At 45.6% G+C, this 25829-nt stretch overlaps 1 protein-coding gene across 2 annotated transcripts in view; it reads left to right on the top strand.

The window, feature by feature from the left end:
* The window catches only part of MCM3AP (minichromosome maintenance complex component 3 associated protein), a 622263-nt gene that overhangs the window by 235324 nt on the left and 361110 nt on the right, over nt 1-25829 (top strand). For both annotated transcript variants that reach the window (XM_086956240.1, XM_086956239.1), the window contains exon 13: nt 20375-21093. In XM_086956240.1, the coding sequence (XP_086812366.1) occupies nt 20375-21093 (719 nt within the window). The remainder of the gene's footprint in view (nt 1-20374; nt 21094-25829) is intronic.

Below are 25829 nucleotides of genomic sequence, written 5' to 3'. Positions count from 1 at the left end.
AACATGCCCACAAGCTAAGAGCGCGGGTGCACTATACTACTAAGTAGAAGTGGTTTGTATATTGCTGTCTCAGTAAGAACACAGAGCCTCTGAACATTTTGATGCAAGATATCATTTGATAACAGTTGCACTTCAAGTCCGGATTAGCACATATATCAATTCAGCTATGCTTACGAGCAATAACTGCTTATATTATATGCAAAAGAGGGAAAACTCCTCTCTCTTCGAAGTTTTAGTCATTCAGGCATTTATGTAGGGCATAAAGAGAGTAGCCCCTCCAAGGGCAATACTGGTCCCTACGTGGAACCTTAATGTGGTGCTTTGAGTAATACCATTCTTGTGCAAAACAATGCCGTTCTTGAAGGGTGGCCTTTCTAACTGTGATCATTTCTCAAAGAAGTGTTGGTGAGTTAGCAAGCTCTCGCTGTGGAATTACCTTTTTTCAGATGGACGGGATGAAGTTGTTCTGTGGACTAATCCCAGTTTCCTTCCCAAGGTAGTTTTCCCTTTACACGTCTAACAAACCATTGCGCTACAAAGTTTCTTACCATACCTACAGACAGTGATGGAAAGAGCACTTCATGCATTAGACATTGGGGCACTAATGTCTTACACTAACTGACAAGTTCATCCGCAAAACAAAACAGCTCTTTGTGACATATGCTAACCCACAATTGAGAAATCTCATTTCATAATTTGCTCTAGCAAAGTGCAAAGTCAAATGTATACCTGTCTGCTACGTAAAGGCAAGACTTCTCATGTTTTGTGTCTCCACTAGAAAATACTGTTAGTAGACTTTTTGCAATTTGTAAAGCGCAACAAATGCCATTAGGCGCCTTAGCTCTGTAGGAACTGATGAAAGTTGCTGAATTAGATTACTTCATCAGATTTAGCTTGGATCAGGTGCCTTTAAGTCTCCTGAGGGAACAACCAGGTCTTTAGGGCTTTTCTGAAAGTGAGTAGGGAGGGAGCAACTTTGTGTCATTAGGAGACTGTTCCAAGGCACTGCTGTGGCCCTTAAGAAGCTCTTTCCACTCCAGTTGTTTCTCCTGAAGGAAGAAACAATCAAATTAATTGCGGTGCCTGAGCGTAGTGTCCTGGCTGGGATGTACCTTTCTAGTTCCTCTCTGAAATGGTCAGGTCCCAGTCCATGCAGTGCCTTATAGGCCAGACACAGAGCCTTAAATGTGCAGTATTGTTTAACTGGCAGCCAGTGCAGTTTCCTGATGGCTCCTCTTGCCGATTCCTGTGTGGGAATTTTGAGGAGGAATCGGGCAGCCTTATTTTGCAAAGTCTGGAGCCTCTTTACAAGACCTACTGCGAGATTGAGATAGAGACTGTTACAGTAATCTATTTTTGTAAGAACCAGTGCGTGGATAATTTGAGAAGATCTAATGCTGCATCCTCAATCCCTACGCTGCACATACGGTCCACTAGAGTATCGTGGCTAACCGTGTCATAGACCGCGGAAAGCTCAAACCTGTCCAGCACTTCCTGAATCTCTTCAGTAGCTGTTACCAAAGCCGAATCTGTGATTCGTTTTTTTCTGAAACCGTGTTGAGTATCATCCAGAAGCAGATTATCCTCGAAGTACTAAATCCTACTGATTCATAACTTTCTCCACCAGCTTGGCAGTAAAAGGGAGCCTTGAAATCGGGCGGTAGTTATTAGGATCCAATGCATTCAAGTTGCCCTTCTTTAGCAGAGGCTGAATGGAGGCATGTTTTCAGTGTGTTGGGAACTTTCTTCCCACCAGCATGAGATTCAGTATATGGCCAAGATATTGTGCCACTTGTGCAGGAATCAAGTGCATTATCTTAGGGGACAGGGGTCTTGAAGTGCCCCAGATTTATTAGGTGGAATGAGTTTTACCAGTTGCTCCTCTGAGAGAGCCTTAAAGATAGAGAAACTACTAATGTCATTGGGGGCATGACAGACATGTGGAAAGCAGTAATTGGTCAACACCACCCACTTACTCTAAACCATATTTATGTGGATATTCAAGCCCGTCGAGAGCTTCATGTTGGCCAAAAAAAGACTTGGAACCTTGTGTACGAGGCATGTGGGCTGCTGAATTCATATCTTGGCATAGATCGCCGCCTAGTGTTGGGTCCGGATGTTTGCACCTTGTTATCTTGGAAGAGTCTTCGAAGTATCACAAGATAGGTGACTCCTCCCCTGGACTACAGTGCGCATGAGCATTTTCTCCATCTTCAGATTGTTTTTCTCCGCCATTGGTTTCGGATGCACTTCGACAAACTCCAACTTCGGGACCAAAGTTTTCCAACTTTCTAAGGCCAAAAACCTTATACTTTCGACGGTATTGTTTCTACTCGGTATCCCTCGACTCGACAACTCTTTCCATCGATCTCTGGTAGTCGACGCTGGCTGTTGGGCCTTTTCAACGCCACATGGGCCTCCAGCCGATGGAAAGGACCCCGTTCAAAAGATGCCCACAATGTCGATCCAAGTTTCCACATAGCGACAAGCATACAGTATGCAACAGGTGCCTATCTCCGGAGCATAACGAAGAAAACTTTTCCAGCTTGTGCTCAGTTCCGGGCGAAGAAAACTATCCGGAACCGAAGAGCTGCTCGACAAGAGATGCAGCGACAGGCACCTGAACCGGAAAACATTTTCGATGACGAACATGAACTCCCAGAGGCAGCGGACTCCGACCTAGAACTAGTCACAGTAGAAGACCAGTCGGACTCCGATGACGGCATCCCACCGGGGCAAACCGTGAGTACCAAAGCCCTTTCCCTGCCTCCACCTCCAGACAAGGCTCCGGTCAAAGCATCGCCTAAAAGCCTTAGCCGCAACCGAAACACCTCTTCAGAAGCCCCGCCTTCCGGTTCGGCTCCGAAGACAATACCCAAGCCTTCCGGCACCCCTGAAGGTAAGTAACTTGTTATGTTAGCTGATAGACCAGCAGCCACACGCTAATGAAGCAGTGTTGCTACTACACAGTCTAGTGAACACTAGAATGTCCCCTCTTAAACCACAACAAATTCAACTATTCTTGGATTGTTGGTCAGTAACAGGTAAGGCCTACCCAAACCAACAGAGATGTTATTAAATCTAAAAACAATACAATTGGCGCATCAGACATTTTACAGACTTGTACAAAACAGTTCTACTGTAGCCAGACAGTATGACTGTAATGCCTTACATTGTGATGGGGGGAGGAGGGGCTCAAAATATTTGTCTCTTGGCTACTCTGTCAGGTACCGCTCCTTGCAGAGGGGTGGACACCGACTTTACACATGCCCTTAGCAGGACTCGTCCGCAAGTACACAAACTGGAGATGAACTCCGAGGTACTTCAGTTTAACTTCCAATGATGGCGGATTCCCACCACAGGAAACATAAAATGCCCAGGCTTCACCTCCAGTTGTCCACAAAGTGTCCATGAGCAGTGCACAATTGGGCAGTGGATTGGGAATATTTGGTTATGCTTTTCCTCCACTACTTCTGATTCTATTTGTGGTGATGAAGCTCAAACAAACATCATTAAGGCTCAACATGAAAGCACCAACCTGGGCAAGGCATCCCAGTTTTATTCTTTCTGAAATACTGGACACCAAGAATTGCCATGAGCCCATTCATCTTGGTCCTCAGAACTTCTGGAACTATTAGTCCGTCCTCATAAAAAGCTCCTGGCCAGGCCGCTCATCAGACACAGCATCAGGAACAATTCAGACATCTTAACCTCCAGGAAATTAACCTCTTGATTTGGCACATGTGATCATAGAGTGTTTGCATCCCAAATTACCTGAGGTGTGTATGTTAATCCTACAACATGCCCACAAGCTAAGAGCGCGGGTGCACTATACTACTAAGTAGAAGTGGTTTGTATATTGCTGTCTCAGTAAGAACACAGAGCCTCTGAACATTTTGATGCAAGATATCATTTGATAACAGTTGCACTTCAAGTCCGGATTAGCACATATATCAATTCAGCTATGCTTACGAGCAATAACTGCTTATATTATATGCAAAAGAGGGAAAACTCCTCTCTCTTCGAAGTTTTAGTCATTCAGGCATTTATGTAGGGCATAAAGAGAGTAGCCCCTCCAAGGGCAATACTGGTCCCTACGTGGAACCTTAATGTGGTGCTTTGAGTAATACCATTCTTGTGCAAAACAATGCCGTTCTTGAAGGGTGGCCTTTCTAACTGTGATCATTTCTCAAAGAAGTGTTGGTGAGTTAGCAAGCTCTCGCTGTGGAATTACCTTTTTTCAGATGGACGGGATGAAGTTGTTCTGTGGACTAATCCCAGTTTCCTTCCCAAGGTAGTTTTCCCTTTACACGTCTAACAAACCATTGCGCTACAAAGTTTCTTACCATACCCACAGACAGTGATGGAAAGAGCACTTCATGCATTAGACATTGGGGCACTAATGTCTTACACTAACTGACAAGTTCATCCGCAAAACAAAACAGCTCTTTGTGACATATGCTAACCCACAATTGAGAAATCTCATTTCATAATTTGCTCTAGCAAAGTGCAAAGTCAAATGTATACCTGTCTGCTACGTAAAGGCAAGACTTCTCATGTTTTGTGTCTCCACTAGAAAATACTGTTAGTAGACTTTTTGCAATTTGTAAAGCGCAACAAATGCCATTAGGCGCCTTAGCTCTGTAGGAACTGATGAAAGTTGCTGAATTAGATTACTTCATCAGATTTAGCTTGGATCAGGTGCCTTTAAGTCTCCTGAGGGAACAACCAGGTCTTTAGGGCTTTTCTGAAAGTGAGTAGGGAGGGAGTAACTTTGTGTCATTAGGAGACTGTTCCAAGGCACTGCTGTGGCCCTTAAGAAGCTCTTTCCACTCCAGTTGTTTCTCCTGAAGGAAGAAACAATCAAATTAATTGCGGTGCCTGAGCGTAGTGTCCTGGCTGGGATGTACCTTTCTAGTTCCTCTCTGAAATGGTCAGGTCCCAGTCCATGCAGTGCCTTATAGGCCAGACACAGAGCCTTAAATGTGCAGTATTGTTTAACTGGCAGCCAGTGCAGTTTCCTGATGGCTCCTCTTGCCGATTCCTGTGTGGGAATTTTGAGGAGGAATCGGGCAGCCTTATTTTGCAAAGTCTGGAGCCTCTTTACAAGACCTACTGCGAGATTGAGATAGAGACTGTTACAGTAATCTATTTTTGTAAGAACCAGTGCGTGGATAATTTGAGAAGATCTAATGCTGCATCCTCAATCCCTACGCTGCACATACGGTCCACTAGAGTATCGTGGCTAACCGTGTCATAGACCGCGGAAAGCTCAAACCTGTCCAGCACTTCCTGAATCTCTTCAGTAGCTGTTACCAAAGCCGAATCTGTGATTCGTTTTTTTCTGAAACCGTGTTGAGTATCATCCAGAAGCAGATTATCCTCGAAGTACTAAATCCTACTGATTCATAACTTTCTCCACCAGCTTGGCAGTAAAAGGGAGCCTTGAAATCGGGCGGTAGTTATTAGGATCCAATGCATTCAAGTTGCCCTTCTTTAGCAGAGGCTGAATGGAGGCATGTTTTCAGTGTGTTGGGAACTTTCTTCCCACCAGCATGAGATTCAGTATATGGCCAAGATATTGTGCCACTTGTGCAGGAATCAAGTGCATTATCTTAGGGGACAGGGGTCTTGAAGTGCCCCAGATTTATTAGGTGGAATGAGTTTTACCAGTTGCTCCTCTGAGAGAGCCTTAAAGATAGAGAAACTACTAATGTCATTGGGGGCATGACAGACATGTGGAAAGCAGTAATTGGTCAACACCACCCACTTACTCTAAACCATATTTATGTGGATATTCAAGCCCGTCGAGAGCTTCATGTTGGCCAAAAAAAGACTTGGAACCTTGTGTACGAGGCATGTGGGCTGCTGAATTCATATCTTGGCATAGATCGCCGCCTAGTGTTGGGTCCGGATGTTTGCACCTTGTTATCTTGGAAGAGTCTTCGAAGTATCACAAGATAGGTGACTCCTCCCCTGGACTACAGTGCGCATGAGCATTTTCTCCATCTTCAGATTGTTTTTCTCCGCCATTGGTTTCGGATGCACTTCGACAAACTCCAACTTCGGGACCAAAGTTTTCCAACTTTCTAAGGCCAAAAACCTTATACTTTCGACGGTATTGTTTCTACTCGGTATCCCTCGACTCGACAACTCTTTCCATCGATCTCTGGTAGTCGACGCTGGCTGTTGGGCCTTTTCAACGCCACATGGGCCTCCAGCCGATGGAAAGGACCCCGTTCAAAAGATGCCCACAATGTCGATCCAAGTTTCCACATAGCGACAAGCATACAGTATGCAACAGGTGCCTATCTCCGGAGCATAACGAAGAAAACTTTTCCAGCTTGTGCTCAGTTCCGGGCGAAGAAAACTATCCGGAACCGAAGAGCTGCTCGACAAGAGATGCAGCGACAGGCACCTGAACCGGAAAACATTTTCGATGACGAACATGAACTCCCAGAGGCAGCGGACTCCGACCTAGAACTAGTCACAGTAGAAGACCAGTCGGACTCCGATGACGGCATCCCACCGGGGCAAACCGTGAGTACCAAAGCCCTTTCCCTGCCTCCACCTCCAGACAAGGCTCCGGTCAAAGCATCGCCTAAAAGCCTTAGCCGCAACCGAAACACCTCTTCAGAAGCCCCGCCTTCCGGTTCGGCTCCGAAGACAATACCCAAGCCTTCCGGCACCCCTGAAGGTAAGTAACTTGTTATGTTAGCTGATAGACCAGCAGCCACACGCTAATGAAGCAGTGTTGCTACTACACAGTCTAGTGAACACTAGAATGTCCCCTCTTAAACCACAACAAATTCAACTATTCTTGGATTGTTGGTCAGTAACAGGTAAGGCCTACCCAAACCAACAGAGATGTTATTAAATCTAAAAACAATACAATTGGCGCATCAGACATTTTACAGACTTGTACAAAACAGTTCTACTGTAGCCAGACAGTATGACTGTAATGCCTTACATTGTGATGGGGGGAGGAGGGGCTCAAAATATTTGTCTCTTGGCTACTCTGTCAGGTACCGCTCCTTGCAGAGGGGTGGACACCGACTTTACACATGCCCTTAGCAGGACTCGTCCGCAAGTACACAAACTGGAGATGAACTCCGAGGTACTTCAGTTTAACTTCCAATGATGGCGGATTCCCACCACAGGAAACATAAAATGCCCAGGCTTCACCTCCAGTTGTCCACAAAGTGTCCATGAGCAGTGCACAATTGGGCAGTGGATTGGGAATATTTGGTTATGCTTTTCCTCCACTACTTCTGATTCTATTTGTGGTGATGAAGCTCAAACAAACATCATTAAGGCTCAACATGAAAGCACCAACCTGGGCAAGGCATCCCAGTTTTATTCTTTCTGAAATACTGGACACCAAGAATTGCCATGAGCCCATTCATCTTGGTCCTCAGAACTTCTGGAACTATTAGTCCATCCACATAAAAAGCTCCCGGCCAGGCAGCTCGTCAGACACAGCATCAGGAACAGTTCAGACATCTTAACCTCCAGGAAATTAACCTCTCGATTTGGCACATGTGATCATAAAGTGTTTGCATCCCAGATTACCTGAGGTGTGTATGTTAATCCTACAACATGCCCTCAAGCTAAGAGCGCGGGTGCACTATACTGCTAAGTAGAAGTGGTTTGTATATTGCTGTCTCAGTAAGAACACAGAGCCTCTGAACACTTTGATGCAAGATATCATTTGATAACGGTTGCACTTCAAGTCCGGATTAAAACATACATCAATTCAGCTATGCTTACGAGCAATAACTGCTTATATTATATGCAAAAGAGGGAAAACTCCTCTCTCTTCGAAGTTTTAGTCATTCAGGCATTTATGTAGGGCCTAAAGAGAGTAGCCCCTCCAAGGGCAATACTGGTCCCTACGTGGAACCTTAATGTGGTGCTTTGAGTAATACCATTCTTGTGCAAAACGATGCTGTTCTTGGAGGGTGGCCTTTCTAACTGTGATCATTTCTCAAAGAAGTGTTGGTGAGTTAGCAAGCTCTCGCTGTGGAATTACCTTTTATCAGATGGACGGGATGAAGTTGTTCTGTGGACTAATCCCAGTTTCCTTCCCAAGGTAGTTTTCCCTTTACACGTCTAACAAACCATTGCGCTACAAAGTTTCTTACCATACCCACAGACAGTGATGGAAAGAGCACTTCATGCATTAGACATTGGGGCACTAATGTCTTACACTAACTGACAAGTTCATCCGCAAAACAAAACAGCTCTTTGTCACATTTGCTAACCCACAATTGAGAAATCTCATTTCATAATTTGCTTTAGCAAAGTGGAAAGTCAAATGTATACCTGTCTGCTACGTAAAGGCAAGACTTCTCATGTTTTGTGTCTCCACTAGAAAATACTGTTAGTAGGCTTTTTACAATTTGTAAAGCGCAACTAATGCCATTAGGCGTCTTAGCGCTGTAGGAACTGATGAAAGTTGCTGAATTAGATTACCTCATCAGATTTAGCTTGGATCAGGTGCCTTTAAGTCTCCTGAGGGAACAACCAGGTCTTTAGGGCTTTTCTGAAAGTGAGTAGGGAGGGAGCAACTTTGTGTCATTGGGAGACTGTTCCAAGGCACTGCTGTGGCCCTTAAGAAGCTCTTTCCACTCCAGTTGTTTCTCCTGAAGGAAGAAACAATCAAATTAATTGCGGTGCCTGAGCGTAGTGTCCTGGCTGGGATGTACCTTTCTAGTTCCTGTCTGAAATGGTCAGGTCCCAGTCCATGCAGTGCTTTATAGGCCAGACACAGAGCCTTAAATGTGCAGTATTGTTTAACCGGCAGCCAGTGCAGTTTCCTGATGGCTCCTCTTGCCGATTCCTGTGTGGGAATTTTGAGGAGGAATCGGGCAGCCTTGTTTTGCAAAGTCTGGAGCCTCTTTACAAGACCTACTGCGAGATTGAGATAGAGACTGTTACAGTAATCTATCTTTGTAAGAACCAGTACGCGGATAATTTGAGAAGATCTAATGCTGCATCCTCAATCCCTAGGCTGCACATACGGTCCACTAGAGTATCGTGGCTAACCGTGTCAGAGACCGCGGAAAGCTCAAACCTGTCCAGCACTTCCTGAATCTCTTCAGTAGCTGTTACCAAAGCCGACTCTGTGATTCGTTTTTTTCTGAAACCGTGTTGAGTATCATCCAGAAGCAGATTATCCTCGAAGTACTAAATCTTACTGATTCATAACTTTCTCCACCAGCTTGGCAGTAAAAGGGAGCCTTGAAATCGGGCGGTAGTTATTAGGATCCAATGCATTCAAGTTGCCCTTCTTTAGCAGAGGCTGAATGGAGGCATGTTTCCAGTGTGTTGGGAACTTTCTTCCCACCAGCATGGGATTCAGTATATGGCCAGGATATTGTGCCACTTGTGCAGGAATTAAGTGCATTATCTTAGGGGACAGGGGTCTTGAAGTGCCCCAGATTTATTAGGTGGAATGAGTTTTACCAGTTGCTCCTCTGAGAGAGCCTTAAAGATAGAGAAACTACTAATGTCATTGGGGGCATGACATAGACATGTGGAAAGCAGTAATTGGTCAACACCACCCACATACTCTAAACCATATTTATGTGGATATTCAAGCCCGTCGAGAGCTTCATGTTGGCCAAAAAAAGACTTGGAACCTTGTGTTCGAGGCATGTGTGCTGCTGAATTCATATCTTAGCATAGATCGCCGCCTAGTGTTGGGTCCGGATGTTTGCACCTTGTTATCTTGGAAGAGTCTTCGAGGTATCACAAGATAGGTGACTCCTCCCCTGGACTACAGTGTGCATGAGCATTTTCTCCATCTTCAGATTGTTTTTCTCCGCCATTGGGTTTGGATGCACTTTGACAACTCCAACTTCGGGACCAAAGTTTTCCAACTTTCTAAGGCCAAAAACCTTATACTTTCGACGGTATTGTTTCCACTCGGTATCCCTCGACTCGACAACTCTTTCCATCAATCTCTGGTAGTCGACGCTGGCTGTTGGGCCTTTTTGACGCCACATGGGCCTCCTGCCGATGGAAAGGACCCTGTTCAAAAGATGCCCACAATGTCGATCCAAGTTTCCACATAGCGACAAGCATACAGTATGCAACAGGTGCCTATCTCCGGAGCACAACGAAGAAAACTTTTCCAGCTTGTGCTCAGTTCCGGGCGAAGAAAACTATCCGGAACCGAAGAGCTGCTCGACAAGAGATGCAGCGACAGGCACCTGAACCGGAAAACATTTTTGATGACTAACATGAACTCCCAGAGGCAGCGGACTCCGACCTAGAACTAGTCGCAGTAGAAGACCAGTCGGACTCCGATGACGGCATCCCACCGGGGCAAACCGTGAGTACCAAAGCCCTTTCCCTGCCTCCACCTCCAGACAAGGCTCCGGTCAAAGCATCGCCTAAAAGCCTTAGCCGCGACCGAAACACCTCTTCAGAAGCCCGCCTTCCGGTTCGGCTCCGAAGACAATACCCAAGCCTTCCGACACCCCGGGACCGGGCAAAACACTTACCAAAAAGGCCATCAACTCAAAAACGGCCGCAGAGCCAAGAACGGGCACCGACATAAAAAAAGTAGTCGGTCTGAAAAAGGCTGTCGAACCAAAGAAGGGCGTCGATCCGAAAAAGACCGTCGACCCGAAGAAGGTAGTCGATCCAAAGAAGACTGTCGACCCAAAGAAGGTAGTCGATCCAAAGGAAACCGTCGACCCGAAAAAGGTAATCAACCCGAAAAAAGGAATCGATCCATAGAAAGTCGTCGATCCGAAGACTGCCACTGAGCCTAAGAAGGCCGTCGAACCGAAAAAGGCAGTAAAAACAGAAAAAAGTCGTAGAGCCGAAAAAAAAACACATCGAGCCGTCGAACCGAAGAAGGCCGTCGAGTCGAACAAGGCCGTCGAGCCGAAAAGAACTGTCGAGCCGACAAAGGACATCGAGCCGAAAAAAGCTCAACAGAAAAAAAAAATCAAACAAGCGACCGATCCAAAAACATCGGCGCCGAAGCCACGGACAGTGGAAGAAGAGATTTCAGCCTGATCCAGTGAGCTCAGACCAAAATAGACTGTATATAGAACCTGATACAGGACATATAGCAGTTCACAATAAGAACAAGAGAAGACTGAACACTGAGGCTCCTTCTCCCGTTCCTCCTAAGAAAAAGGACTTTAGGACATCCCCTTCTAGACCTTTCACGCTCCTCCTTTCACTCCTAACATGCCATATGTTCCATATTCTCCTACACCTCCACACTATGATGAGGGAGGAGACATGAGTGAAGACCCTGATGATCAAAAAAACCAGGATCAGACATGGGACAATCAGAATGACCCTGATGACCCATATGATCCACAACCCATACCCGATCCCTCGACATACCCCACAAAGCCATCTCCTACTGACGACACTGTCGCCTTTAACCAGTTAGTTGACAGAGCAGCTCAGTATCAAGGCGTAAGCATGCACACTGACCCTGTAGAGGAGAATTTCATATATAACACCTTCCCAACATCAGAGAAAAGTGTACGTATACTCCCTATGCTAAAGGGAGTACTAAAGCATGCACCAGACATCTTTAAAAACCCAGCCAGAGCGCATGTCCTCAATCCAAGAATTGAAAAGAAATATAAACCAGCCCCTACAGACACCTCTTATATGAAGTCTCAGTTACCACTAGACTCTCTAGTTGTTTCTAATGCTAGGAAAAAGGCAAATTCGCAAACAGGTGATGCCCCCCTCCTGACAAGGAGTCAAAAATCTTAGAAGCCTCAGGGAAAAGAGTGGCTTCTCAGGCAGCAAATACCTGGAGAATTGCCAATACGCAAGCTCTCCTAGCACGCTATGACAGAGCATACTATGAGGAACTGGAGAGATTATTACAACACCTACCCGAACCCTATAAATCAAAAGCTAATGACCTAATAAAGGAAGGGAAATTCATCACTAACGCATCCATAAAATGCGCCCTTGATGCAGCCGATACAGCCGCTAGGTCTGTCAACACTAGTGTGTTGATACGCCGGCATGCCTGGATCCGCATCTCGGGTTTTAAAAATGAGGTGCAATCTACCATACTCAATCAACCCATTAACTAGGATTCTTTGTTTGGCCCTGCACTTGATACCATCTTAGAAAAGATGAAAAAAGATACTGACACCGCTAATTCCATGGGTGCACTTCAATTTCAACATGCTCCTTTCGTCGCTCCTCTTTTCGAGGCGCAGGCATAGGCAACACATCCCAAACCTCTTCATCATTTAAAAGTACTACACAAGGCACCCTTAATAAAGGCTCCAACAGAGGAGGTTATAGAGGGAAAAATAACAAGGGCAGAGGACGTGGTGGTAATAGCACCAGAGCCTCCAACCCCAACAAACAGTGACTTGTTCACACTCCCTCCAGACCACTTAACACCAGTCGGAGGCAGACTAACACAATTCCTACCAGTCTGGAATGCCATTACGACAGATAGGTGGGTGAGACAAATTATCCAGTATGGTTACTGCCTGGAACTCTCTTCTACTCCACCCAACATACCGCCCAAACACTGTCCAATGTCCAAAGAACACATCACGCTGTTACAACATGAGGTGCTATCCATGCTGGAAAAGGGTGCCATAGAGCCAGTATCTTTTCAACATCAAGGGACAGGAGTATACTCTCTATACTTCCTCATTCCCAAAAAGGACGGATCCCTCAGACCAATATTGGACCTCAAACCTCTGAACCAATACATACTCTCAGAGCATTTCCATATGATCACTCAACAACAAGTACTCCCACTACTCCAGCAAGGCGACTTCCTTGCTACATTAGACCTCAAAACATACTTTCACATCCCTATACATCCAGCTCACAGGAAATACCTCCGGTTCACAATAGAAGGTCACCACTATCAATTCAAAGTTCTCCTCTTCTGGGTAACTGCAGCACCAAGGGTTTTTACAAGATGCCTAGCAGTAGTAGCAGCAAACCTAAGAAGACAACACATCCATGTGTTCCCCTACCTCGACGATTGGCTCATAAAAGCCAACTCATAGGCACAGTGTGCAAGCCATATGTCGCAGACAATACAGCTACTGCACAGTCTAGGATTTTCCATAAATTACCCAAAATCACATCTGCAACCTTCCCACATACAACAATATCTGGGAGCAACAATAAATACCTCAGTGGCGAAGGCATATCCAAATCCAGCCAGGATAGCCAACATACAATCTCTCATTCAAAGATTTCAGTCACAACACTCCCTGCCAGCTCGAGTGTTCATGCAGCTTACAGGCATGATGGCCTCCTGCATATTCATTGTCCCTCATACTCTGCTTCAAATGCGTCCCTTACAGGAATGCCTAGCACGGCAGTGGAACCAAGCTCAAGGACAACTAAAAGACCTAGTGTTGGTAGACAGTCGCACTTACAACTCTCTGCAGTGGTGGAACCCACAAAACCTTTCCAAGGGGCGACTGTTCCAAGAGCCAGTTCCACAAGTAGTATTAACAGCGGACGCATCACTGACTGGTTGGGGAGCCCATCTCCTTCAATACACAGTCCAAGGTCTCTGGACAGTGAAGCAAAAGACACTACATATAAACCACTTAGAGTTACTAGCAGTATTTCTAGCAATGAAAGCCTTTCAGAAATACTTGCGCAACAAGGCTGTGTTAATCCGGACGGACAACATGACAGCCATGTACTACATCCAAAAACAGGGAGGGACACACTCTCTGCAGCTATCTCACCTAGCACAGAGCATATGGAGGTGGGCAATTCCAAAGAACATGTTTCTCCTGGCACAACACCTCCCAGAGATAGACAATCACATAGCAGATCTACTAAGCCGACACAGTCAACAAATACACGAATGGGAGATTCCCCCTCAAGTTCTACAACCATTCTTCCAAAAGTGGGGACATCCAGAAATAGATCTGTTTGCCACAAAAGGAAACTCAAAATGCCCGTCCTTTGCCGCCAGGTTCCCACACCCGTTGTCACAAGGCAATGCGATATGGATGACCTGGTCAGGCAGATTTGCGTACGCTTTTCCACCAACCCGACTGATTCCATTAGTGGCATGCAAACTAAGGCAACAGTCGCTCACAATGATCCTGGTTGCTCCCACATGGGCAAGACAGCCATGGTACACGACGTTCCTAGAACTCTCAGTAGTTCCTCACCAAAGACTGCGCCTTTTGCCACAATTGCTAACACAGAACCATGGAGAAATCCGGCACCCAGATCTCAATCAGATGAACCTAGCGATCTGGCTCCTGAAGTCTTAGAGTTCTAATATCTTAACTTGCCTCCAGACTGCATGAACATTATCAAAGAAGCAAGGCGTCCCACTACCAGAGCATGCTACACAGCTAAATGGAAAAGATTTGTAATTTATTGTAATAATAACCAAATCAATCCATTAGATGCCTCCATCCAAAACATAATCTGTTACATGCTACATCTTCAAAGATGTAATCTAGCATACTCATCCATAAGGCTACACCTTGCTGCTATAGCAGCATATCTTCGAAACAGACAACATGTGTTCCTATTCAGAAAACCACCTATCAAAGCTTTTATGGAAGGACTTAAAAGAATTATCCCTCCAAAGCATCCACCTTCACCAGTCTGGAATTTAAACATAGTACTTACCAGACTCATGGGACCACCCTTCGAACCACTTCATTCATGTGAACTACAATTCTTAACATGGAAGGTGGCGTTTTTAATTGCCATTACCTCCCTCAGGCGAGTGAGTGAGCTACAAGCACTAACCATTCAGGAACCCTTCATGCAAATACACCACAATAAGGTTGTGCTAGTTACAAACCCTAAATTTATGCCAAACGTTATCTGTTTATGTTTATGTTTTGGCAATTTTTAGAGCGCACAAATACCCAGGGGTGTCTCTGCGCTTAACTGAACAGATGATGGCTATGGCAGAGTTTAATATGGGAACAGCCAAGTTTTTAGTCTCTTCCTAAAACTAAGGAGGTTTGGTGCCGTTTTGATGGTAAGAGGGAGTGAATTCCATAGTCTGGCTGTGGAAATCACAAAACATCTGTCACCCCATTTGGCTTTCCTTGTGCGTTGGACATAAAGCAATTTTGCCGAAGATGAACGAAGAGTTCTGTGGTATGAAGGGCATCTTTGAGAAACTGTGGTCCTAAGTTGTTGATAAATTTGTATGCAATTCACAGTGCCTTAAATTTTGTGCGGCTTTTGACAGGAAGCCAGTGAAGCTGTCGAAGGTACGTGGTGATGGAAGAGAACTTCGGAATGCCCAGTAAGATTCTGGCTGAGGCATTCTGTACTAATTGAAGCTTTTTAAGGACGTTTTCTTGTGCATTGAGGAGAAGGGCATTGCAGTAATCGGTTCTGGCAAAGACGAGGGTACTTATCAAAGTTTTACCCGCTGAAGTGGGAAGATATGGAAGGAGCTTCTTGATCTTCTTCAATATGAAGAAGGAGGTAGAGACTACCGAGTTGACGTGGTGGTGGAAAAGCAATCTATCGTCAAAGATCACTCCAAGGTTCCGAACCTTGGTGACAGGTACTGGTGGTGGTCCCATCTCATCAGGCCACCATCGGGGAGACCATGCAGGTTCCAGTTTCCCGAATGTCATAACCTCTGTCTTTTCAGAGTTCAGTTTAAGACAGTTTAATGACATCCAGGAACTGATAGCGAGCATTCCCTCCTGAAAATTTGCCGCAACTGTAGGTCCATCGTTATGAACAGATAGGACCCGTTGGGTGTCATCGGCATAGGTGGTAAGATGAATGCCATAGGATTTGATTACCCTCGCCAAGTCCGAGACATAGATATTAGATAAGGTCGGACTTAGCGAGGAACCCTGTGGTACTCCGCATGGAAGGGAAACTGTGTGAGATGTAAAAGAACCTAGTTTTACGGCCTGTGAACGATTTGTCAAAAAGGAAGTAAGAAGATCTTTGGCCTTCTTCTGAATGCCGATTGTTGAGACACGGTCGATCAATATAGCATGATCGACCGTGTCGAAAGCTGCAGATAAATCGAGCGATATTAAAATTGCTGCACCTCCTTTATCCAATGTCATCCTAATTTCATCCCCTGCTTTTATTAAGGCTGTTTCGGTTCCATGTCCCTGCCTAAATCCAAATTGGGTATCATCCAGCAGATTGTTTTCGTCAATGAATTTGGAGAGTTGTATGTTCATGACCTTTTCGAATATCTTAGCAGGGAAGGGAAGGCATGCTATATAGGTCTATAGCTGGATGGGGAGGAGGGGTCGAGAGTTGGTTTTTTCAAAAGAGGCTTAATGATGGCCTTTTTCCAAACAGTGGGATAAGAGCCAGTAGTGAACATGATATTACAAATGTTGGTTAAAGCAGGGGAAATGGCCTCCGGAATTTAATTAAGAATAGAAGGTGGACATGGGTCCATAGGTGATCCTGATTTAGTACTGGAGATTAGGTGGGAGATTTGTTCCTCCGAAACAGAAGTGAAGTTACAGAAGGATGGAGCATTAATGGCTGACGATTGTTTAGATATACTGATCAAAGAGGACTTATGAACAAAGGCTGAAAAGATGGTTGTAACTTTGTCCGTAAAAAAATCTGCAAGAGAATTGCAGAGGACCTGAGACGTGTCAGGAGGGGAGGCAGAGGGATTCGAAAGATGATTGACCACTTGAAAAAGTTTTCTTGCAGAGTTTTGAGCTTGGTTGATTTGAGAAGTATAGTAAACAGTCTTTTCCGAGGTTATGAGATTTTTGTAAGTAGATAAGGCGCCTTTATATGCGATCTTATCTATAGGATTATAATGCTTGCGCCAGTGCCTCTCCAAATTCCTACAATGTTGTCTTTGTAGACGTAGGGAGTCAGTGAACCAAGGAGCAGAAGGGGATTTTCTGTTACGTTGAGAGGTTGTAAAAGGTGCCATTTTGGAGCAAGCTATGTCCAAAGTGTCAAGGTAATTGCTGGAGGCCAATGATGGATCTTGTTCCATAGTATTAAAGCCCTCTGTCAACATGGATGTAAGCCGCTCCATATCGATGTTTTTCCAGTCTCGTGTTGTAATGGGGGAAGATGGTCCACAATGAGGAAGCAAGGATTTTATTTTAATAGAAAAACAAACTGCTAGATGATCTGTCCAGATAAGAGGAATGGGAGGGGAAATTAAAATGTCGGGATTGTTGGTAAATATCACATCAAGGGTGTGACCAGCTATATGTGTCGGATGGTTGACAATCTGATGAAGTCCTGCTGTCGCGAGATCACTAATAAGGGCATTCGTGTTACTGTCGCTAGTGGATTCTAAATGAAAGTTAAAATCTCCTAAGATAGTATATTGAGGAGCTCCCGCTGTGCCTTCAATTAGATTGTTGAGACTGTTAAAGAAGCAAGGTCTAGGACCTGGGGGGCGATAAAGTAAGGCGCCTGTGAAGGATTGATTGCCTGAAAGGCTAATAGAAAAGGAAAAGGCTTCACAGTCTTTGTAGTTAAGGTCTGTAATTTTTACTGTATAGACGTTTCTGTTGATGATGGCTTTACCACCACCCTTTTTTTTGGTTCTATCCAGTCTGTGAACGCAGTAGTTTTCGGGAAGGGCTGCTTTAAAATCAGGGCCAGACGAATCATCACCCCAAGTTTCAGTGATGAACAATAAGTCGAGGTTATGAGACACAGTAAATTCTAGAATGTCGAGTTTATGTTTGGTGAGTGAACGAACGTTTAGTAAAGCAGCAAGAACCTGTTTATTGGTATTGATGGAGGGAATCTGATTAGTACATGCGGGACATTTAAATGGACCTATCTTCGGGTTCGTATATGTAAATTGAGGTAAAGGATGCGGTGAGTTGGCTAAAGGATTAAGTGCTAATAGTTGAGGGGAGGTATATCTAATTAAGATAGGGGGGAAAGGACCAGGGGGGATGGCCCTAGGCCCGGTCTCGGCGCGGACGAGCGCAGACTGGCTTGCCTTAGGCGCGCCCGCTGCGCGTCTGTTAAATGCACATAATTTATAGGGGAAGTGAAAGGGAAAGAGGGGGCGAGGCCGACAGTAGTGGGCGTGGCCTTGGGAATCCCAGTGAATGGCGTCAAGGAATAGATTGTATACCGCGGCAGCGATATATCCGCTGCGCGGGAAGATGACGGTAAGTGCAAAGTACAGTTTTTAAGTGCCCAGGGAGTGCGATTCAGGTTTAAAAAACACAAATTTTCACAACAATTATTAAAAACTGCCTGCGATCGGTCTCCCGGCTTCCTCCTCAGGAGAAACTATATCAGAGTCGCGCTTGCAATCAGCACGTTAAGTAGACGGTGGTAGAGGGGCGTGGCCGACAGTAGTGGCCTTGGGAATCCCCGTGAATGGCGTCAAGGAATAGATTGTATACCTCGGTAGCGATAAATCCGCTGCGCGGGAAGATGACGGTAAGTGCAAAGTACAGTTTTTAAGTGCCCAGGGAGTGCGATTCAAGTTTAAAAAACACACACTTTCCACATCAATCAGTCCATAAAATTGCCACTAGAAGTTAAAAGAGCCCTGCCATATTACTTTGACAGAACTAAATCATTCAGAAAGACAAAGCAACTATTTGTTGCCTTTTCACCACAACATAAGGGTAATCCCATTTCTAAGACATGAATAGCCAGATGGATAGTTAAATGCATTCAAATATGCTATCAAAAGGCAAAGCACACTTTAAGAGTTCCCCCAAAAGCCCACTCAAAGCGCAAAATGGGAGCATCCATGGCTTTCCTAGGAAATAGTCCCCTAGAAGACATATGTAGGGCAGCTACATGGTCTACCATACACACTTTAACTAAACATTACTATGTTGACATGCAAGCTAAGCAACAAGCTGCTGTGGGCCAGGCTGTCTTTAAAACTCTTTTTCAAACCACTGCAGCTGGCACAGGCGACCACCGCTAGAGGAGAAACTGCTATACAGTCTATGCTAAGATATGAATTCAGCAGCCCATGTGCCTCGAACAGAAAATGCTACTTACCAGTATGCATCTGTTCTTGGCATGTAGGGCTGCTGACATTCATATCGCCCACCCTCCTCCCCGGTGCCTGTCACAGCTGCAGGGTTATCTTCTTTACATATATTTACATCTTTTACTTTCCTATACTCCATCTTTGCCACAATGGCGAAAAACAATCTGAAGATGGAGAAGATGCCCATGCGCACTGTAGTCCAAGGGAGGAGTCCCCTTTCTCGTGATACTTTGAAGACTCTTCAAAGATAACAAGGTGCAAACATCCGGACCCAACACTAGGCGGCGATCTAGGCTAAGATATGAATGTCAGCAGCCCTACATGCCAAGAACAGATGCATACTGGTAAGTAGGATTTTCCTTCACAAGTTAGCCTCTTTGGCCTGCTAGCCGCCATTTAAAAGGGGGCACTGCTTTATATTCTATGCATAACACATGCTCTACAGCAAAAGGAAAAATTTAACTTTTATCCCCTATCTGTTTGCGCCTACCTGCCTCCCGGAATGAGAGCCAATGTACAGAGTGAGGTTTTTCAATTGCTCAATTCACTTTGTCACCATAACTTTCAGCTATACTTACTCCATGTACCACACTTGCCTGTTTGTGGCAAAAACAAAATCTGAAGTGGAGTCTTTGCTCTGGTGTATTGTGGTATTGTGGACAAAAAGATGAGTCACAAGGCATCTCATGAACAAAGACTTCTTCAGACAAAAACTACTTGCTAAAGTCTGTGCCCCCACTAGGTAGCAGGAGTGTGTGGAGCATGTGACTCTACGGCACTACAAGCTGCAGACCAATGTTACAGGAGAAGTACCATTTTCTATAACTATATTCGGTCTCTGTGCATTGCTGAGAAAGTCAGTGAATCCTGTTAAATTAGTCTATGCAACTGTTCTGGAAGGCTTATTTCTAACTGTGCATAAAATAATATTCTGTTTTCTATAAAAATTAGATATTTCATTTATTTACCCCACTTGGGTATCTGCAAACTTTTCTGAATCCATTCTTGAGGCTCTGGGGCTCCTTTTATGTACATATCGAAGTTGAGTAACAGGTTTCTTATGTTATAGTCCTTGCAAAAGCAGTCCCAGCTCTGTGTTAGATCGACTTTAATACATTCTAAGTGTCATGCTGCTTTTTACCACTTTTTAAATGTATCACTCCAAAATTATTTGGATTATGCTTATCTACAGTAGTATATACCCAGTTACCCCCTGTATCCCTGGATTATTAGAGCTGCAACTATTCTTCAAATGCGTTGGCTGATGCTAAGAGTGTTTTTTAAAACTCTATAACACATAAAATGTCCGGATGTCTGCTCCCTTCCTTTACATTTTCTATCCATTCCCTCTACCTACCCACTCACCGGAAGTGTTCTCAGATTTTTCTTCATGTACATTCACAGGTGGACAAACTGAAGAAAAGGGGCTGGGACTAGCTGTGCCACTGGTGAAAGTCCATCCTCAGGTTCTTACTGATTCTTTACCTGCTCCTCAGCCACTACTGTCATCCATGTCACCTCTGCCTGCTGGTGTTCCAATGTTCACTCCTCGGCAGGTTCTCACACGCTCTACAATGCAGCCGGAGCCGCCTTCAGCTTTCACTTTGCAGCAACCACTTGCCCCACCATCCGTGCAACCACAGCCTCCACCATCGTCTGTATTCAATTTACACCAGCCTTTAGCTAGGCCAACAGAGCCTCTGAAAGCAACTGACTTCTCTTTTCAACAGCCTCTTGTTCGTCCCAGGATGCAGCCAGAGACTTCCTCCGTGTTCACTGCCCAACCCACACCAGTTCAAACTGTAACTTCGGATTCACCAAAAGCATCAGAGTTCAAGTTCCAACAGCCTCATGTACGGCCAACTGTGCAACAGAAAACACCAAAAGCATCCGAATTCACATTCCAGACTTCCCTTATCAGGTCAGAGCCACCTTCAGCATTCCCTGTGCAAGCACCTCTTGTCCGGCCAGTAGCTCAGCCAGCTACTTCAGCAACATCTGCGTTCACAGCTCCACAGTCTGTTGTCCGGCCCACAGTGCATTCTGAGTCGGCCGCAGTATCATTCACAGCAAATCAGCCTGTTCTCCCTGCTGTGCAGCCTAAGCCTGAGTTCACAGATCAGGTCAGTCTAATAGGTTTTCTCGTTCTCTGACACTCACTCATTGTCGTATTCTTTGTTTTTTGCTGTTTTTCTTAACTTGTATGATTTGCATATATTATCATTCTAATGCTATCCATCAATATAGTGCCTTTGCTTCATTTCATGGTCATTGCCTGAAACGGGGTTCCTTTGGTACTGCGTTAGAATCAAGTGATCTTGGGGTATGTGTTAACCAGTACTCACCTAGGAGTGTGTTTTACTAGGCTTGGCTAAGTGTGTGACTGCAGCTGGCCTGAGGGGGTTTGCTTGTGATCAGGAATCTCTATTTGACCAGAATGGGTCTGGAATCACTGTTCTCCTAGTGTTTGATGTTTTTCACCCCTGTTGGCCAGAATTTGGTCTTTGACTGGCATTGGACAAAGGCAATGTTTTGTACTGCTCATATTTTGTGGGGGATTAACCTCTGATGGCAAGGTGAGTGTTGATCTTCATTCAGCTGATTATTTAATGGTTGTTTTGATAATTTAACGGATGAGGCTGAAGATGACCATTGATTGTTGCATGTTGAGCAGTGGTGGCTACGCTTTGAAGGGGATGTTAACCATGACTGCACTGATGCTGGTGTTTAGGATCAAAACTATGTTAATGAAGTTTGTAGACAGAAGTATGCCTGTGGGCCATGTGGTGTTTGGGCTCAGTGAAGTAGAGCCAGAATTGTTTATAGATGCTCTAGTTATGACAATGTTATGTTAGAAAGAATACTTTCGGTTTCTTCACAAAATGATAACGATCCTTAACTACTGAGTGAAAGAAGAGCCTCCAACGTCTCACAGCTTAGGAGAAATTTGACCAATGATTATCAACTGCAATAGAAGTTGGCCATAAATGGATCTGAAATCACAGCTCGTCAGGGAATAAATGGAGGCTAGTACAGATTTCAATAGGTGGTGAAGTGTAGGAGATGACCAGTAATAGATGAAGAAATGAAATGAAATTTCATAGACTGGTATAGGAATTGAACATCCGTGTTCCTAAGTGGACATTACCAAGCTGTGAGAAGCATTAACCATCGGTGTGCTGAAGCAAATTTGTTTTTTTAATATAACCTTTTTATGATTCCAAAATTATTTATTAGTTTATGAGAAACAGAAAACAGCATATATGTACACCTGGTATATGCCTGCAACCTTTAGGAGTCAGGCCATTACATTGTAAGGCAATTAACGGGTTCTCAGTTACTTCTTTTGGTTCAACTTGAAGAATCGGTCTTATATATTTGCAGCACCTTGTGGTTAATATTCTGGTGTTTGGTCTTTTATTGATTCCTAATTGGCGTTCTAGTATTACTTGCCTCAAAATACTTAATATTCAGAAAAGAATGAGAGAGTAGTTGAGGGGATCAATGAGAGTAAAGAAGAAGATAGAAATAGGCTCTATTGTGTATTCATCCATTTTGGTATAATGAGTATATTTTATATTAAGGGTCTTATGTTACTGCATTTACTATAGTTGGGAAAATGAGAGATTGAAAAAGAAAGCTGACAATGTCAAGTTTGTTCATCCTGGCGAGGTACTCTGTGTGCTACGAAAGATTCCTCAAGCTTTTCCATTTTGTCTGAACGGATTTGATGCCTAGTGTTGAGAATAAACCTATTAATAATCGGTCTGTTTGGAATACAAGAGAGGGGTTGGTTAATGGGGTAGAATCACATTGTAACTGTGGTAATGTTCAAAGTTGATATTATGCCTACAATCGGCATAAACTAGTGCTTCTATCTCATCACACAGTGGTTTTACAAATTTGCATGGGAAGAGCATGTGTTCTGTGTCACTTGTGGTTTCTAAAGTACCGGCATTGATTTCAGCCAAGGATGCCTTTGGAGTGAAAATTGGTGTCCAATGTGCTACGTGGATTGACACAGCCTTAGTCATGGAGTGAGTTTGGATAGCAATGTTGAATTTCAAAGTTTACTGCGGATGCAGAGCTCACTTCTACCTTTGTCATCATCACTGAAAGTTTTTTCTTAGAAAATTTTCATATTCTCAGTTTGCAAGGAAACTATGTCCCATCCTTAAACTATAGGGTTTAAACCTTATAGGGATTGTCACAAACAAATGGCTGAAAGATCTCCACAAGGTGTCCCTTTGGTGTTTAGATTCAACGCATGACTCTATGTCCTGTGAGGAGTGTCTCCTGACGAACCTTAAGGCATCCTGGAATGCGAAGCTGCATGTTGCGTAGCAGTAAAAGAAGTTTCGAAATTCCTGCTCAAAGTTGAGGATGCGGATCCGTTCCTACTCTAGAAGTGGTTCATATGACCGGTACTTGTCGTGGCCCTTGTCTTCTTGTAAGTCGAAGCAGAAGAAAAAGGAGGTCTACATGGGATTCGTCCCAGTCCTGCCATTCTCAATCTGAGAAATTGCAAGGATGTTACGGTGCCTCGCAATATCGTTTTAGGTCCACCATTGAGGAGCTGATTCCGCAACTGATACACCAGAGTATCTGATAGATACTACTAGCTTCAGATTCCTTCACGTAGAATTATCCCCAGGCGTGAGACTGGATCCGGAAACTTTTTGCCACAGCATCCCTGCGCGCCAGGGGCGGGGCGGCATCACGCGACTCCGTCCAAGCGTCGTTCGCGTACGTGACGTCAGCGAAGTGACATAAGCCCCACCCCAGTGAGTCTACGTCAGTTTTTTCCTTTTCTGCGTGCAACGCGGATCCGGTCTTGCTATGGTCCTGTTTTGGGCCCTGTTTCCTCATCATTGTCTCTTCTTTTGGGGAACAGTGTGCGAATGTCTTCGGGCTTCAAGACTAGTACGTCGTATGGGCGTCTTATGTCGGCGACGGACCCTGACCTCATTTGTATGTGGTGTTTAGGGGAGGATCACAGCACCACTGATTGTGAGGCGTGCCAACGGTTGAAGCCGAAGTCGTGGCGGGCGCACCAAACGAAACCACTTTCGGTGCGTCTTTCCAGGTCAACCTCCTCCCCTCGATGAGCCTTGAAGACGGCTTCAGATACGGCAGCTACCTCGACGGAGGTCGAGTCAGCGCCATTCCGAGGCCTCCCCCCTGACCACTTTGGATCTGGCCCGCTTCGGTTCCCGGCATGGTGTGGCTTAGAGGAGCCGTATCCGGCGACTCCTTCGGCGCCGATGGCGTTGCCATCCTGCCTCAGGCGGCGAACTCTACAGCTCCAGGCAGGTGTTGAGTTGCGGATTCGTCTTCGGACGCCTCCTCTTCTCCCGAGGCTGGCTGCATATTGGTGTCGTCCTCCCCGGAGACTGGCTGCCGTGTTGTATCTTTTTCACCGGCATCGTCAAAGGGCGGCTCCCTGCCATTTCTGAGGCAGAGATGTTAGTTGGAGGAGCGGCAGGTTCCCCATTTTTCGGTTCCTTCTGACTTCCAGGTCTGGCCCTTGCCCGTCCCGCTTGGCTTCGGGGATGGCCGCCTTAGTTGCAGCCGTTGCCCATGGAGGAGCTGCTTTCTCCACCATGGTGCCCTACGGAGGCGGGTGCGGCCTTTGCTCATGCGGTGTCCACGGCTGTGGGCATTCTGCGTATGAGTGACCCGATTGCTCACTTTCCGGCGGACCATCTCTTGGAGGTGCTCTGCCAGGGCTCTGATGGGAGGGAGATCTTGTTTCCCTTTGAAGGTTCGCTCCTTTCTTCCCTGACGGGGGCTTGGAGGCGTCCCGCCTCAGGGGATCCAGTGCCAGAGCACCTTCTGCACGCGACACCTTCCTGCGCCAGGTGACCCGGTGTGCTTTTCCCTCCACCCCTCTGCTGCCAGTCCACTTTTGTGGACTGCTTTTCCTTCTCTGCTGCCACTGTTGACTCCGCCGTCCTGGAAGGCCTACTGGCTGGACTCTTGGGGCGTAACATGTTCACCTCGACCAGCTCTGCCTTGCGGGCCCATAACTCCTTGTTTGTATTTGCTAGGGCCTCCTCTTGTTTGTGGGACTGGGTTGAGTCTATGGGATCCGCAGCTTCCCAAGAGACTGTTCAGGTGGACTTACGGCATCATGCTTTGGATGGCCGGGAGCTAGCAGCTTTTATTCTCCGCTCCGCTCTGGGACATCTCTGAGGTGCTGGGTCGGGCCATGGCTTCCTAAGTCGCCTCCGTCGCCATGCTTGGCTTCAGGACTGCGTGTTCCCTGAAAATATTCTGGAGCGGCTCATTGTTCTTCTGTTTGATGGCAGCCTGTTGTCCCATGCCCCGGCTGACTCCGCCATCCAAAGGTTCCTGGCAGGGCTCTGGCCATTTGAGTCCTCCTTTGAGACTTTGGCATTGTTGGCGGCTGGACGGCCCTTTGTTGACATTGTGTGTGCTTTGCTGGTGTTGTTGCACAGACTTGGCCCTTCTGCTTTGCTTGGGCTGCTTGTCAAGCCTTCCCCGGAGGTTTTTCCCTGTGGCCCTTTTGTTTTTTCCTCTGCTGTGGAAGTTCTTTAAAAGAGGGTTCCCATGTCTTGGGAGTTAACATACCCTATGTGGGGTAGTGGTAGCTGTTATATAGCTGAGCTCTGCTAGGGAGTTCTGGTCGCCTTCGGGTGCCTGTTCTCCATGGCGTTTCTGTATGTTGCTATTGCTACTTGATGTCGTGTGCGCGGCCCCTGTGGGGGTGCGTCCGGGCATTTCCTCTTCTTCTTGCTCCTGTCCTGAGGGCTGGGTTGCTTCTGTGTTATCCCTTGTCAGGTGTCGGCTCCCGTTTTTTTCTGGGCCCCCCGGCTGTTCTTCTTCCTTCTGGCGG

Source organism: Lissotriton vulgaris, chromosome 2_1 (genome assembly GCF_964263255.1).
Source record: "Lissotriton vulgaris chromosome 2_1, aLisVul1.2, whole genome shotgun sequence".
Lineage (NCBI taxonomy): Eukaryota > Metazoa > Chordata > Amphibia > Caudata > Salamandridae > Lissotriton > Lissotriton vulgaris.
Note: the sequence above shows the minus strand (reverse complement) of the source record. Positions and strands in the feature narration are given on the sequence as shown.